Raw genomic sequence first — 17,584 nt, 5'->3', positions numbered from 1 at the left:
TATATATATATATATATATATATATTGTGTGTGTGTGTGTGTGTGTGTGTGTGTGTGTGTGTATACACATTCATACACACACACACATACATACATACATGCATGCATGAATCCATGCATACACACACACACACACACACACACACACACACACACACAAAGCACTTGAGACTACTATCTAAATATCCGATTTCTTCTAGGCAAAAAGGGTTTGATAAAGAACATAAAAAAGCCCATGTTTATGGATGCATCAAACATTAACTTTCAACAAGAAGCATTACCAAACTTGAGCATGAAACTTGCACGCAAAAAGTGCTCGAGTGGCTCTGATACCAACTGAAACAATCCCTTAATCTCTCGAGATAAGCTTCTAACAACCCTATCTTCTTTCCACGAGAAGCTTTCACCTTTTGACAAATATCACAGTGTTGTACATATGTAAACACATCTTGCCTCATCTTTGGCCAATAATATTACCGTTCTAATTTCTCAAGAGTTGAATTCATGCCCCTATGACCACCAGTAATGGCGTCATGGGCATCATGGAGAAGGGCTGTACTGAACGACTTGGAGATTACTCATGGAGATATGGAGGATGAAATATCATCATCATGGTGGAGTGTGTAGAAGAGAGAGAGAGAGAGAGAGAGAGAGAGAGAGAGAGAGAGAGAGAGAGAGAGAGAGAGAAGCAGTAGAGCTCACGTATGAGAGAGATTGCACAACTTTAATGATACTCATAATATATGAATGGAGAATCCAAGTAGATGCTTTTATAGACATTAAGTCTTACCTTTCGAGCCTAAATAAAAGTATGTTCACACCACTAAGAACACTTGATGAGACTCCAGACTAACTCCGATATACCCAACAACCCCCCCTTCGAAGTGATGGTAAAGTTGCATGCATAACCTTCAATAGTCTTGTACACTAACACCAGCAAAGAAACAAGACATGGTCCCTATTTCAATAGTCTCACACACTAAAACAAGCAAAGAAACAAGACATGGTCCATGCTTCAAACGCACAGGCAAGTGAGCATGGCTCAGAGGCAAGTGAGCATGGCTTAAAAGACTCAAAGGCTTAACAAGCATGGTCTTGCAAAGACTCAGAGGTTGTCTTGCCCAACGGACAAAGACAACCTACATTGTCATACCAAAACAATCCCCCTCGCTTTAAGCATGGCTCAAAGGCTTAACAAGCATGGTCTTTGCGAAAGACTCAAAGGTCAAGTCTTGCCCATGGGGCAAAGACAAACCTACATTGGCATACCAAAACAACTCCCTCCCTCACACGACCTAAAGCAAGGGCAAAAAGGGAATGATGGTGAGGAGCCATTTATAGAGAAGGCGTTACAAAATCCAAAAGGATCCAAAATAACTTAGATTTTGGGGGGACAACCCGGCTAGAGAACCCTAGACTCAAACATTTTAAAAAAACTAAAGATTGAGAAAAATTGAGGAAAAATTCCCCCCTTGATGTCGATGAAGAACCTTTTTTCAACGTCGTTTCCAAGCTATCAATGCTTAGGCCATCATTTTAGGCACATGGGCCAAGGCATAGTACTTGGAAATGGATGTGTTCGATGAAGATGTTAATGTCAATGTTGAACATATATGCCTTGAGCTAGGCATCAATGCTAAAAAAACACAAAACTCCATAGACAAAGCATAGGATGTAGACCTTGTGGTGGTCCCAATAAAGAAGACCCAACGCTTTCAAATAGCCTTCTTTACCTTTGCGAGTGCTATGGTTGAGAAGCAAACTTTCTATCAAATCAAACATCCTCACGACAGAGTCAAACATAGCATCTAATGCAAAGAATATATTCTCTTCTATGACCAAGATACCATAGCAATATAGTGTGAAGCACCTCTTTGTGCTAAGTGTGTGTCTCCCTTTAAGAAGGAAAACATTGTAAAAACTTTTGATCCATTGAACTACTTCATTATCAATAAATTATCACATAATTATCTGAGTTTATGAATAATTCATGATGATATTATAGCCTAGCTCACGCTACCACATTGGTGCTCCTACTAGGAGCGAAGAGAGATGCCATTAACTATGTTGCCTACTACACTGAACTGGCTTATAATGCAACTAGTTAGATGATCCTGATGTTTGCTAACGGGCTACACATGAAGTGAAGCAAATGACTACGTGGCAGCACTTACTTGGGTTCTAGAGTGTTGCCTTGTGAGGAGATATACGGGTGGCAAAAGCTACCTCAAAGGCGGCTACGATGGCAACAAAGAAAACATAACATGATGGTAGTCACATAAGAATGCAAATTAGCATGAGGAAAAAATGATGGACTGAATGGATGAATGCTAGGCTCTGATGAGGAACAAAACAATGAAACCCTAGAAATGCAAAAACCCTAAGTGTAAAAACCCTAAAATTGCAAAGATGCCAACATGAGGAGAAAGATTCATAGCTTGCTTGAGCTCTAATACCATATTGGATATCACATGAGATCACTCATGAAACTATGGAGCATGAAATATCATCATCATGGTGGAGTGTGTAGAAGAGACATAGAGAGAGAGAGAGAGAGAGAGAGAGAAGCTGTAGAGCTCTCAAGTACAAGAGAGAGAGATTACACAACTTGAATGGTACTCATAATATATGAATGAATGACCTAAGTACAAACTTTAATAGGAACTAAATGAAGGACCTAAATACATGCTTTAATAGGAGTTGAGCCTTATCTTTTGACCCTAAATAAGAGGGTGTTCACACCATGAAGGACACTTGACTAGACTCCAGACTAACTTCTGAATACCCGATATATATATATATATATATAGTGTTTGTGTGTGTGTGTATTTATACATATACGTATACACACACACACACACACACACACACACACATATATATATATACGCATACGTATACATATACATATATATGTGTATGTCGTATATATATATATATATATATATATATATATATATATATGTGTATGTATGTATGTATGTATGTATGTATAGTGTGTGTGTGTGTGTGTATACGATATGTATACGTATAATATATATTATACGTATACATATCGTATACACACACACACACACTATACATACATACATACATACATACATGCATGCATGTATGTATGTATGTATGTATGTATGTATGTATTGCATGCATGCATGTATGTATGTATGTATGTATGTATATATGTGTGTGTGTGTGTGTGTGTGTGTGTGTGTATGTAAACATCAATCACAAGGATATTTTTCACGGAAGCAATACGTAACCCTAAAAAGGAAGACTACAGACCTTTTAGGTCCGATCAATTCCCAGTGTATAAATGTAAGCAGTTTGCACCACAATGAGCTTGCAGCTCCGATAAGAAACCATCACAAAACGCATGCTCTAGAAATTAGACCAACACTAACCTAAGCATGGCAATCCAAGGTGCAAAAATTCAACTAGATCAAAATATTAATAAGTACCAAGAACAGTTTGACACCTCAGTCACACGGGTATTTTTCAAGAAACCACGTTAGTTCTCTGAGAGTGATAATTAGCTACTATGATGGCAAGATAAAGGACTTTTTAAATGCCAAATCCCTTAATTTCCACTCCTGATGTGCATGTGATGGTTTTTCACAACATTCATGGTAAGATTTACACAGCACCAACGGGCTTGTACCCTAGTGGCATGTATTTTTGCCTCTTGACCTAGAGGTCAGGTGTTCAAACCCCACTGAAGGCATGGTAAGATTTACATAGCACCAACGGGCTTGTAGCCCAGCGGCATGTGTTTGTGCCTCTTGACCAAGAGGTCAGGTGTTCAAACCCCACCGAAGGCACATTGGTGCGTGGCTAGGTGCAGCCATGGCAGATGCACCTATGGATGGGAGGCAAAAACGTCTATGGGCAGTGGTAACTAAAGATTTACAGACACCAAAAAAAAACTAACAAAGGATGCTGAAATGCTGAGAATAGAAAACATGAGGTAGAAATAAGTCATGTCTTTACACACTGATGCTTACATGATATTATGTCCACAGATTTATGCATAAATACATGGAACTTGTCATCCAGAAAAAGCTGGAAAAGGACATGTGGCATGATTATTACTTCAGTCAAACTACTGGGTTCTGATACATGCATCCCTCAGCTTTAGAAGGGTTGTTTCTCAAAATATGTTCAGCAATAACCAGGCACAGAAGGCAAAAACTATACAGTTTTATAACCACTACTTTACTTTTTTCCTCTTAGCTTAGCCCCCAGCACTCTCTCAAGTTTAGAGATGATTTGTTGATTCGGTATCGCTTTACCAGATTCATACTCTTGAATTATTTGTGGTTTCTCATTGATTTGCTGCCACCAGATTCATAAAAAACAATCATTGTAACTGAAAGATATGCACAGCTAAAATAAAACTTACAAGAAAAAAGAAATCTCCCAAAAAACCTGTGCAAGTTGGGCTTGAGTGAGCTTTTTGTCCAGGCGAGCTTGCATAATTGCTTTCTTAAGATCTGCAGACACTCTATCATCTGAAAAGAAATGGAGAGGAAAACGCACACAATCAAATCAAGACATGTTTAGGTTCTGCCATAACCCCGCGGAATGCTGTGAAAGGTTATAAAAAACAAGAGCACAAGTAGAAAAGTTGAGTTTACTACCACAAATGTTCCACAAGATTTCAAGAACTCAGCAAACAAAGTTCTGTGTAAAGAGTGTTTGCTTACGTGCAAGGACTTCGGTCTCCTCGTCAAGTTTCTTTGTGTTTAATCCAGGAGTGCTTGACGAGGCCTTGTTAGATCCGGCATTATCTGCGATGGAAATGCATCAGCTTAGAAAACAAGCTAAAATAGAAGTAAAAGATTCAGAAAAAAAAGCAATGCAATGATGCACAAACAAATTAAAAGCTGCTGGAAATACTTAAGATTGATTGAATTCTAGACCTGAAACTGACACTTACAAATAAAACCCAGAATTCATTCTCAGGCTGCATGTTTCCTGGTCCTTTTTAAACAGCGCCATGCTATCTAAAAACGCATAGAAAGTGCAATTTATAGCCTTATGGTAGTCATCCACAAGACAATAAACCATCAATTCCATCATGCATAGTATGGACTAGATACTACGACATCCCCACTAACGTCATCAGTGCCCAATAATGGAGCTTTCGGGAAATCCAGAAAGGGAGGTAAAACCTGGTAGTAGCCACGCCTCAAAGGATGAAATCTGCAATCTTTGCCGGTGCACCTAGGAGGCTAGCCTGAAGAAGATCTCTGAGTTGACCACGCGCGGGGCGGCTACCGACAATCTTGCATACCAGAGTGGAGGTCTTTAGGGATGCGACATTCGTAGCAAGAAGCTGCAAGTCCACTTTGGACAACGAAAGGCAAGTAACGGCGGCCTCAGTCGGGGGAGATAGAGCGGCTACCATGGAGTCCTCTTGGGAGCGAAGACCAAAAGAGGCCAAAACTTGCCAAGAAAATGAAAAATACCCACAACATGAGGGCACCGCCAGAGGAACAAGGATGTGCTAGAGATGGCAGAGAAGAGAGGAAAGGAAGAGGCAATGGGCGCCGAAAGGAAAAGAAAAAGAAAAAGAAAAAAGAAAAAAGAAAAAAAGAAAGAGAAAAGAAAAGAAAAGAAGAAGAAAAAAAAAAGAAAGAAAGAAAGAAAGAAAAGAAAAAAGGAAAAGGAAAAGGAAAGGAAAGGAAAAGAAAAAAAGAAGAAAAGAAAAAAAAAGGAAAAAAGAAAAGAAGAAAAGAAAAGAAAAAAGAAAAAAGTAAAAAAGTAAAGAAAAAGAAAAAGAAAAAAAGAGGCGGCAAAGGGTAAGGGGGGGTGAGTGCACACGGAGAGGGGGGGGGAAGGGCTGGCGAAGAGGGGCAAGCGATAGGGCGAGGGGGCGGGGGGCACGCGTAGGAGGAGAGAAGGCGGCAAGGAAGGCGTGGCGAAGGGCAAGGGGGCGGGCTAAGGGAGGGGGGGGGGTGTGCACACGGAGAGGGGGGGGGGGGGCTCTGGCGAAGAGGGGCAAGTGGACAGGGGGCAAGCGCAGGAGGAGAGGCGGCGGCAAGGAAGGTGCAGCTAAGAAGCCCGCGGGGAGGGGGGGGGGACGCTAACCAACCATTATCCATGATGATGTCAACAGTGATGTCATGCATGATGATATCAACATGAAGTCATCCATGATGACACGAGTCCATGATACCATGCATGACGTCACCCTAATGATGTCACCCATGGCATCATCCTAGATAGTAATGAGTCAAAAGATAAGGTTCTTATGAACCTACAAAATGTCACGTGCATCCCGCACTTGGATGCCACGTAGACATTTCTGTACAGAAGGTGCAGGACCTGGGATGGTGAACTGGTCCCATGTGAGCCCAGTCCGGGACGAGTCAGCGAGGGATCCATCTCAGATGTCCGAGGTCAGGTGTGCATTGTCCTGCACAGGAGTCTAAGGTCAGGTGTGCACTGTCCTGCACATGAAACAGTGCCAGTCCGCGCTGTGAGTCTCCCTCTAGAATGATGTCAGTGGTTCTGTGTATCTGGTATGGTACCGGATGCCTACTCCATTATAAGAAGCATGCATTCAAAATCTGGGGGGGGGGCGTGCTCTTTAGGATTTTTTGCTTCTTTCACCTGTTGAATTTGTAACTTTAGTAGCCTGCTTTGCTCCATCAGATCTTGAGATCACTGAGTAGATTAGGATTAGGACAAGGGGCCAGCCCATAGGGCTACCCCGGATCTGAGTGTGGGCACGGGAATGGTGTAGAACCACCCCCATGAGGGCCAGGAAGGCCCAGGCTGAACCCACCAGCCATGGAGGGGCTGTGGGACAGCCCTAGGGCACAGATCAGGCAATCTCCAGGGGATTACAGCCTTTAGATGGCTGTAGGGCATGTATGGGGCAGCCCATACAGGCTGCCCAGCCTTGGGATTGTGGACAAAAGTGGTGTCCAGCCAATCAGAAGTAGGCGCATCACTTTCAGCCTGTTAGGGAAAAAAGGCAGTATTTTTTGGGATTTAATTCAGCATTTATTGCTGAATTTCACCAGTCGTGGGACAATAAGCTGTTTTTCAGCTGGCCAACTGCTCCAGAGGAGGAGTATAAATAGGGTAGGCCTAAATCCCATCATTCATCTCAGTTTTCACCAAGTGCTCAAGCCAATCAAGGGCCAGTCAAGCCAAGGAGATTGCCAAGCAAAGGGGTGGACTTCTGAAGGTCAAGGGCAGGATTTTCCAGCCAAGAAAAGGTCAAGTTTTCTGTATTTGTTTTCAGATTTACATCATTCTAATAAAGCAAATACACCATCCGTGGTGGTGGGGGCCCTACAGAGGGTAATTGGGACCCAATACTGTGTCCTCTCCATCTTCCCCTTCTCTCTCTATTTTCTGCACATCTCCTTTCAGTTTGTGCGTTAATTCCGTCGCGAAAAGAGTGCTGATTTCTGAGTTTTGAAGTACCGATCCTTCTCCGAAGCTTCCGCATATTACAGTGGTATCAGAGCCTACTTCAAGGACAAAGATTCAGCAAAGAAAACCAGAAAATTTTTTCGCTCGTGTGGTTGGTTTTTAGACGCCGGTGGACTACCCCTTTCGGAGTGACTCCTGTCCCTCGAAGGACGGTTGGTTTTTAGCCTCCGGAAGCCTCCGGAAGTCTCCCACACAAATAGTGGATGGTTAGATTGCGTTCCGGAAAGGAATTGCATTTTCCCGCTATGGCGAGCTTCGGCGACGAGAGAGAACCAGAACCATGGGACCAGAGTGCACCAAGCAGCCCAGCTAGGGCACCAGGGCTCGAGTGTCACAGACATGTTCCAGCAGATGATGCGAGCAATCGCAGACCAGACAACCAAGTTGGATGAGCAGAAGGCGCGGATCTTGGCTCTGGAGGAGCGTTCTCGCTCTCCAGCGTCGCGTTTTCCATCTCCTCCTCCCTCTCCTTCCGTATCCCAGATACCAGATCCTCGTCACAGGGACCCTCTCGCTGGGTCACAGCCGCAGCCAAGCTCCTTGCTTGAGATGCAGATGCGTGCATTGGAGATTCGACAACGAGAAGACGACGCCATGCGACGCGTGGAACACGAGCGTTACCTCAGAGCTTTGGACGCCAGATTGACACCGGCGGCGCCCTCGAATCATTTTCCCGAGAAAATGACTTTCAATAAGTATAATGGTAAACTCGATCCCACAACTCTTTATTCATGGTTACATCAATTTGAAGCTTACTTTGCCGCAGTTAGGAAAACAGATACTGACAAAGTGATCTTAGCTAGTTGGTACTTGGAAGGTGAGGCCATTCCTTGGTGGACTCAGTGGGCTCATGCCCACACCAGAGCAGGTATGGCAGCTTATGTGTGGGACCAGTTCGTCCACGACCTTAAGCAGCGGTTTCTACCGCCCCACTACCTTGAGCGACTCGAAGACGAGTTCAGGGGAGCGCGTCAGAATGCGCAACCAGTCCTTCAATTTGCCAATAAAATTTCGACCTGTATGGCCTAGACACGTAAATCCAATGGGAGGTGCGTATGTTTAGGCCAGCCACCTTTGAGGACGCACTCTCGCTTGCGCAGAGTGCAGAAATGAAACACAATGGTGGCAAGCCCAAAACTTCCCAGCCGGCTTCTCCCAAGGCTAACGCCTCGAGAGGCAAAAGCCAGAACCAGACGGGGTCTTCCCCAGGACAGAGCCCGGGAGCCTCTAGCTCCAAGAACTCGAACAATGCGTCTAAGCTTACTCCAGACCAGAAAGCGGAGGCAGGCAAGACAGGTGGCAAGTTGAGTGCTGAGGAGCTTTCTCAGTACAAGAAGGAGGGTAGATGTTTCTTTTGTCACACAAAAGGACATACTTCTCGGGATTGTCCGAAGAAGCCTCCAAAGGCCGCTGCCGCCTCCACAGCTTCCGTGGTGAGCACAGCTCCCACACAGACCCCAGCGGCTACCCCTAGTTCTTCAACACCCGGTGCTTCAGTTGGAGCAATTATTAGCCGGGAGCTCGAAGATAAGCAGAAGGGCGCCCATGACCAGGAGTATGAGCGCAACGAATTGCTCACGTCCTTTGGCTACATAGGTGGCCAGAGAGTCGTTGTCTTGTTTGTCAGCGGCAGCACGGAGGATGTGGTCACAGAACAGGCCGCTAGGCGTGCCCGTTTTGAGCTGACTCTGGTGGACAAACAGGTTGAGGGTTTTAGCACAGGTATGACAACGAGCGTCAAGTATGAAGCTCTAGGTGCTAAGTTAGTGATTCAGGGCATAGAGTTTGTGCATGACTTTATGGTTGCCTCTCTTGTAGGAGCAGACATAATTTTGGGTATCCAGTGGTTTCACAAGTTTCTTCCTGATGTCAAGTGGGACAAGCACACGTTCCAGATCAATCGGAATGTGTCAAACACCCCGGTGACCATTAAGTGTGAGCCAGGTATTCCAAACTTTCCGCTCATAAGCCACTTGCAGGCTAAGCGAGCAGTCAGGAAAGGCGCACAGTGTGCGATGATTTACATCCAGACAGCCCAGACGATGGCCAGTGCTTCCGAGAAGTACTCGGTTCTCCATGAAAAGTTCCAGAAGATTTTTCTTCGGGACAGTCTCCCTCCCCAGCTCCCCCCGTCCAGACCGGAGGATCACAAGATTGACCTCCTCCCAGGCTCGGAACCCCCGAGCAAGTTTCCGTATCGCCTTTCTAAGGCAATGGAATCGGAGTTGGACCGCCAACTCCAAGAATTGTTGCAAGCTAGCTTCATCCGCCCCAGCGTGTCGCCATTTGCGGCACCGATCTTGTTTGTCAAGAAGAAAGATGGGTCTTCTCGGTTGTGTGTCGATTATCGTGCACTCAACAAGCTAACTATCAAGAGCAGATTCCCGATGCCTCGAATTGACTATACTCTCGAGAGGCTGAATGGAGCTAAGGTGTTCTCTAAACTAGATTTAAAGAGTGGGTACCACCAGGTACGGATTGTTGAGGGGGACATCCCCAAGACAACCTTTCGTACCGAACGGGCCCACTATGAATTTGTGGTCATGCCATTTGGATTGACGAACGCCCCCGCTACATTTAACCGCATGATGATGCGTATTTTCCGGGAGTTGATCGAAGAGTGTGTGTTCATATTTCTGGACGACATACTCATATTTTCAGCTACAGTTGAGCAACATGACATTGATGTGGAGAAAGTCCTTAAGTTGCTCGAAAGCAACAAGCTCTATGTCAATGAAAAGACGTCAAAATTTTATCTGTTCCAGGTACATTACTTGGGATATATAATTAGTGCCGAAGGCATTCGACTTGATCCGGCTAAAGTGGCCGAGATTGTTAACTCGGAAGTACCTCAGACAGCTTATGACATTAGATCATTTGTGGGTATATGCCAGGCATATTCCACCCACATTGACAAGTTTTCTGATCTCTCGGCAAATCTCACCGATCTCCTAAAGGGAGTGAAAACAAGAAGGCAAAAGATTCGAATGACTCCACGAGCGTTGGAGGCATTCCAAAACCTCAAGGTGGCTTTGTCAGAAGCGCCTTGTTTAGCCCTTGCCTCATGGGACGAACCATTTCAAGTGATCACCGATGCGAGTAACATCGCAATTGGGGGTGTATTGCAACAGAATGGTCATCCGGTAGCTTACATGTCTCGTAAGTTACTGCCCGCCGAAAAGAACTACTCAGTCTATGATCGTGAACTCCTAGCAGTTATACAGGCCTTGAAACATTGGAAACATTTCCTGTATGGCCGTGACTTCGAGGTTCGCACTGACCATCAGGCATTGCGCTGGATTCAGACGATGCCAAGTGCACAGTGGAGTGATCGACAACACCGCTGGAGTCAGATATTCCAGCAGTTCGGTGGCATGATTGAGTACCTTCCAGGAAAGGCCAATCCAGTGGCCAATGCTTTGAGCAGGAAGGGACAAGTATCTGCGATTCAGACCACTAGACTTGACCTTGTTGGTACAGGACTAGAAGACATGAAACACACGTACGCGGATTCCGAGGAATTCGGTACACAGTGGGAACAGGCATTGGATGCCACAGGACCATGCCATTTTCTGATACGCGATGGTTGGCTTTTCTACAAAGGCCGACTATGTGTCATGAAGTCATTCCGGGCAGCTCTTCTCCATGATGCCCATGACGCCATTACAGGTGGTCATAGGGACATGAATTCGACTCTGGAGAAATTAGAACGGCAAAACTATTGCCAAAGATGAGGCGTGATGTGTTTACATATGTTCAACGCTGTGACATTTGTCAAAAGGTGAAAGCTCCTCGTGGAAAGAAGATAGGGTTGTTACAGCCTTTGCCAATTCCTGAGGGTCCTTTCCAGGACATTTCGATGGACTTTGTCACGAATCTGCCTCCCAGTCCGAGTAAGCGTAATACGCAGTGTTTAACTAGTGTTGATAGGTTTAGCAAATTTGTTATGCTTATTCCTTGCAGGGCCAATGTGACCGCCGAGGATGTTGCCCAGCTATTCATTCGGCATTGGTACTCGATTGGCGGGATTCCTAGGACCATAGTGTCAGACCGAGATGCCAAGTTTACCAGTCATTTTTGGAGGGCATTGTTTGATAATTTTGGTACTAAGTTGAATTTTTCCAGTGCATTCCACCCACAGACAGATGGCCAGACAGAGATATACAACCAGTTGGCCTTTGATGTGCTGAAGTGTTATGTCCACGATCAACAAGGTAAGTGGGAATCGTTTTGCCTTTAGTTCAAGCTGTTTTGAATGACTCTTTTTCTTCAGCTATTGGCAGGACTCCATATGAGGCAGCGTTTGGAAGGCCTTTCCAGTCGTTGTTAACCAGGACTTCGTCTTCAGTACCGGACGCGAACAGAGTGACGGAGTCTTACCAGGAGATCCTAGAGTCCGTTAAAGACAGATTGGCTAAAGCGCAAGAGGCCTACACTCGACAGGCCAATAAAGACCGAAGGGACATGAAGTTTTCGGAAGGGGATTGGGTGTATCTTCGGATTATGAAGCAAAGATTGAAGCAGGTGGGCAAGCGATGCCCAAAGTTGTCTTTCAGAAGCTTCGGACCATTTCCCATCCGGAAAAAGATAAATGAGGTGTCTATGCAGTTAAAGCTACCTCCGAGTTAGACTATGCACGATGTATTTCATGTCAGTTGGTTAAAGCCATATGCAGGTCCACCCCCTTCAGAGGTCAAAGACGAAGCGGAACCAAACATTGTTGAAGAAGCAGAAGTAATGGTTCCAGAACAGATCCTTCTGCACCGTTTCAAGCATGGCTCAGGCCGAAGACTACGACAGTTCCTCACGAAGTTTCAGGACCGAGGAACTCATGAAGCGATATGGCTCGACAAAGAATTTTTCGAAGACTATCCGGCATTATTGACGGATTATTTGGAGGCTATGCAGCTTCCGTCAAGTTAAGCAGAAGGGGATGTCACGTGCATCCCGCACTTGGATGCCATGTAGACATTTCTGTACAGAAGGTGCCGGACCTCGAATAGTGAACTGGTCCCATGTGAGCCCAGTCCGGGACGAGTCAGCCAGGGATCTATCTCAGATGTCCGAGGTCAGGTGTGCATTGTCCTGCACAGGAGTCTAAGGTCAGGTGTGCACTGTCCTGCACATGAAACAGGGCCAGTCCGCGCTGTGAGTCTCCCTCTAGAATGATGTCAGTGGTTCTGTGTATCTGGTATGGTACCGGATGCCAGATCACTGAGTAGATTAGGATTAGGACAAGGGGCCAGCCCATAGGGCTACCCCGGATCTGAGTGTGGGCACGGGAATGGTGTAGAACCACCCCCATGAGGGCCAGGAAGGCGCAGGCTGAACCCACCAGCCATGGAGGGGCTATGGGACAGCCCTAGGGCACAGATCAGGCAATCTCCAGGGGATTACAGCCTTTAGATGGCTGTAGGGCATGTATGGGGCAGCCCATACAGGCTGCCCAGCCTTGGGATTGTGGACAAAAGTAGTGTCCAGCCAATCAGAAGCAGGCGCATCACTTTCAACTTGTTAGGGAAAAAAGGCAGTATTTTTTGGGATTTAATTCAGCATTTATTGCTGAATTTCACCAGTCGTGGGACAATAAGCTGTTTTTCAGCTGGCCGACTGCTCCTGAGGAGGAGTATAAATAGGGTAGGCCTAAATCCCATCATTCATCTCAGTTTTCACCAAGTGCTCAAGCCAATCAAGGGCCAGTCAAGCCAAGGAGATTGCCAAGCAAAGGGGTGGACTTCTGAAGGTCAAGGGCAAGATTTTCCAGCCAAGAAAAGGTCAAGTTTTCTGTATTTGTTTTCAGATTTACATCATTCTAATAAAGCAAATACACCATCCGTGGTGGGGACCCTACAGAGGGTAATTGGGACCCAATACTGTGTCCTCTCCATCTTCCCCTTCTCTCTCTATTTTCTGCACATCTCCTTTCAGTTTGTGCGTTAATTCCGTCGCGAAAAGAGTGCTGATTTCTGAGTTTTGAAGTACCGATCCTTCTCCGAAGCTTCTGCATATTACACAAAAAGACATTGTACTTGCATCTTCCAATCAACCACGAGCATATGAGTTTGTGCCAAATCTATCGTGCAATCTCCCTTTCAATCTCTCACTCATTTTCCCTCTTGCTCACTTTCTCTCTCCATCTTCATCACTGAGCAGCAGCAGCTAACACGTAACCCTAACCTTCATCCTGCCAACAAAAACTGCATTGTGGGCTGTCAGCACTGAGTCCGTGCTACTACGGACATAAGCCTTGAGTGTGGGCTTCCCACGCTGCAGCCACACGGGCCATGTATGCCTCGCACTTGCAAGTGGATCAGTAGCCTCAAAACAACTCTTCAACATCTACATGCTAACTTTTCATCTCATGGCAATAAGAGCACATTCACAAGGCACAAGGCTGTCACACTGTCGCACAGAAACCAAAGTTGTGTACAGACTGCATCCAAACATACCCTGACCTCTCTAGCATAACGGACTCCGATAAGGGCTATAAGAAACACAAGGCTAAAGTACACCCCAAAACTTCCCAAATTTACTCTACTGGTTGCCAGACTCTCTGCGTAACTTGAGAACCACTAGATGTAAAACATACGGTACAAATTGACACTTATTAAGGTGTTTAACATCACAAATGATTGCTTTTGGAATCCTATCAATGTGTTGTTCTTTCCTGCGACATGGTACAAATGCCACAGTGTGCTTGGCATACATGTGCGAGCTCCTCACAGGCAGCTAATCAACCTGTCTCTCACGTAAACAAGCTGCAATTTTCATTCAAGTTACAGCATACCCACCACCTAGAAGAATGTATTAAAACATTGGATGTTGTCATCCAAGCTAAAGACACACAGTTCCAATATTTTAACGACAAGAATCTAGATGATACATACAACTAAACCTGACAGCCAGTACTTCTAGTTTTCTAGTTCTCAGGGTTGCCCTCGTTTCCTACTCTGCTATCACAACTGTACAATGCTTCTCTACATCAGGGCGTTACATACCTAAAAACCAAGGGAACGCCACACTATTTGTTATAATGTATCGGTCAACAACATACCCTTGTTCAATTTTTTCCCACCCTGTGAATTGTGCGCGTGCGCAAAAGAGGGGTCGCACACAAAGAAGCCTTTAAACGCATCCTTGATAAATCGGGACAAGAGAAGGAGGAAGCTAGCGACGCACACTTCTTGACAGTCTCGATGGGCCCTCCAGCGCGCCGTGCTTCGTTGACGGCCTTCTCGTCTCGCTTAGCCGCGGCGTTGGGAGCTTTCTTCCTGATCACCACCGGCTCCCAGTCTTGATTGAGAGGGCCAACTCCAGCCATTGTTTCGTCTTCACCTGCTGCTGCTTTTGCCTCTTCTACTGGTCTGATACACCGAAAACCCTAATAACAGCGAAGGCGTGAGTGTGCATATGACCATTTATATTTATGTGTGTCTGTGTATATGTAAGGTATAATTATAATGAAACAGTGAATTTTACCCCCCCAAAAAAAAAAAAGTGTATATGTATGTATATGATCATGTCAAAACCTTCAGCAACATTCATGCATTTGTGTCCCCCCCCTCTCTCTCTCTCTCTCTCTCTCTCTCTCTCTCTCTCTCTCTCTCTCTCTATATATATATATATATATATACTAGTACGGGCCCACACGATGCTGCAGCATTGTTGTATATCTTTTATATATGTGTATATAATAATAAACACATATATAGTCTATATGTGTGTGTATATGTATATTGTGTGTGTATATATGTGTATATGTATATTGTGTGTGTATATCTTTTATATATGTGTATATGCATATGTGTTGTATATAATAATAATATTTTTCATTGTCATAATCATAGCCATAGCCAGACATTGCTTTTTCATGAACCTCACCATGTATCCCTTTGTTTTTTTTCTCCCTTTGCTTCTGTTTTCTGTCGCTTTGTCCTCATCTGCCCCTCAAGATTCCAATGCGATTCCTCTACCTCCTCCCTTTGCCGTAGTTTCTAAATCTTGCCCTAGCGGGGGTGTCTGTCATGTACAGCCTGCAAAAAGAAGCAAGCAAGTGAGTCTGGCTATGGCTATTGAATGCAAATGGAAGAGATATGCTATGTCTATGTGAGAGGTTTGTGCCCCAACCACCATAGCTACGATGAGGTGCTCGCTATGGCTATATACTGGTTCAACACAAAAGAGAAGAGACAAGAATGGTTCTTTGTTGGTGAGAAGAGAAAAAAACTTGGCTCTGCGTAGAGAGAGGTCAAGTTATTTCTTGGACCCAATGTAAGAGAAGCACTATACCTAGTTGTGAGCTAGCCAGGTCCAGCCTTTGGTGGTTGATGCTGCTTCTTCTTCATTGAGTCTTTGGTAGAGCCACAACCTTGATTCAGATCCCCACGAGACGATCTCTTCCCCTTCTGCTCCCACGCCATTTCTTCTATTTAACACCTTTAGTTAACATGCCCTAATATATGGCAGAGCCGCAACCTCGATTCAGATCCCCACGACGATATCTTCCCCTTCCGCTCCCATGCTAACATGCCCTCTTTGGATTCGAAATTAAATTTTTTACCCTAAAAGCTCCATGTTCCACAATTTCTCAATTCTCTCTTCTCCTTGTCCCAAAGGTGTCAATGGTTAATATATAGTATAGATATACACACTATACACACTATAAATATGTGTATGGGGGGTTTACACATATACACACACATACATACACACAATATAAATATGTGTGTATGTGTGGTTTATACATATACACATATAAAAGAGAGAGAGAATGTATATACACACACATACAAATATATATACATACACACATACATGTAGATAAGAGAGAATATATATTCATATACACACACACATGCATATAGATAGGGGAGAGAGAGAGAGAGGGAGAGAGAGGGAGAGGGAGAGAGAGAGAGAGAGAATACATACACACACATACAACTATACATACACACACATATAACTATATATACACACAGATATGTGTGTGTTCATATACATGTATACAGAGGATCACAAAAAGAACACAACACAAAGCTAACACCCACCGACAAGTGACAAAATAACTCAATGGGTTAACACATTGGACAATCTATAGAAATCATAGAAGTTAGTGATTGGATTATGAATCATAAGAAGTACACATGGTGTCTTGAGTGCTTTGCACTCCCATAAAATGCATGTACCTAAACTTTCAAATCAACAAAGGCATAAGTGTAATTTAGGTTAGTGAAAATAGAATACCCTTTATTAAATATAACAATATTTAGAAGTCATCCTCGTTGTTTTTCCTCTTCCTAGTTTCTATCATTAAATATAATACCATCAAATTAAATACAACAGATTCTTGCAAGACCATCCTTGTTGTCTTTACTCTTCCCGTGACTATAACAAAATGGGGTTATAGGCGACATGATATATTCAAACCTATTATCAATAACCCCTAAACATCTATTTCTAGGTATAGCTTATGGGTGCCTCTTTGCCACACTCCAAACCACGATTAGAGTGTCGTTATTTGTGTCACAAGACAAGGACTCTTAGTGACACTCGCATCACGCATTACAGTGTCACAAGGATTTAAGTACCTATAAGAAATCAAAGTTTGAAAATTGTGTTATTTTCATCTTTTCTAGATGACATTGCTTCTACTTTCAACTCCATCTTGCTCTTCCTTTCAACTCACTTATATTGCCTTTTGCTTCTAGCTTTCACTTAACCATGCTCGTAAATCCCTTGTGCTCTATGCTACTAGTTTTCCTTGGGGCCATATTATAGGTGGGCCAGATTCAGTAGTGATATCTTGGAGGATGACATGGTATTGATGCAAACTACAGAACAGATCCAGGAATCTATTCAGACTATGATGAAAGTGAGGAGATAGTCAGAGGTTCCATTCACCATTTAAGAGCCTAATGACCAACTCCCTCATTTAATTCCAACCATTACTCAAGAGAAGCTAGCAAGAAGGTGACACACACAATATGTAGCTCACTTTAATTATTACCTTATGTGTTATATTGATATTCATGTTGAAAAATGAAAAGTTGAGTATTTAAGGAAATTTAGAGTAGGATTTAGCATTTAAAAAGATATTTAGATTTGGGGTTTATTTTGAGCTATAAATTTGGGA

General features: G+C 44.1%; 1 protein-coding gene across 1 annotated transcript; it reads right to left on the bottom strand.

Moving 5' to 3' along the window:
* Nucleotides 1-3,965: 3,965 nt before the first annotated feature.
* Nucleotides 3,966-14,869, bottom strand: LOC147607177 (multiprotein-bridging factor 1b-like). Its single transcript, XM_086791141.1, has 4 exons — nt 14,632-14,869; nt 4,707-4,790; nt 4,429-4,511; nt 3,966-4,335 (listed from the first exon to the last, which is right to left on the bottom strand). Exons 1-4 carry the CDS (start codon nt 14,771-14,773, stop codon nt 4,216-4,218), a joined length of 429 nt encoding a protein of 142 aa, XP_086647267.1. The 5' UTR covers nt 14,774-14,869; the 3' UTR covers nt 3,966-4,215.
* Nucleotides 14,870-17,584: the final 2,715 nt, after the last annotated feature.

This window comes from Cibotium barometz, chromosome 56 (assembly GCF_041138505.1).
Source record: "Cibotium barometz isolate CiBa-2024 chromosome 56, ASM4113850v1, whole genome shotgun sequence".
Lineage (NCBI taxonomy): Eukaryota > Viridiplantae > Streptophyta > Polypodiopsida > Cyatheales > Cibotiaceae > Cibotium > Cibotium barometz.
The sequence above is the reverse complement of the archived record's forward strand: the minus strand, read 5'-3'. Positions and strand labels throughout refer to the sequence as shown.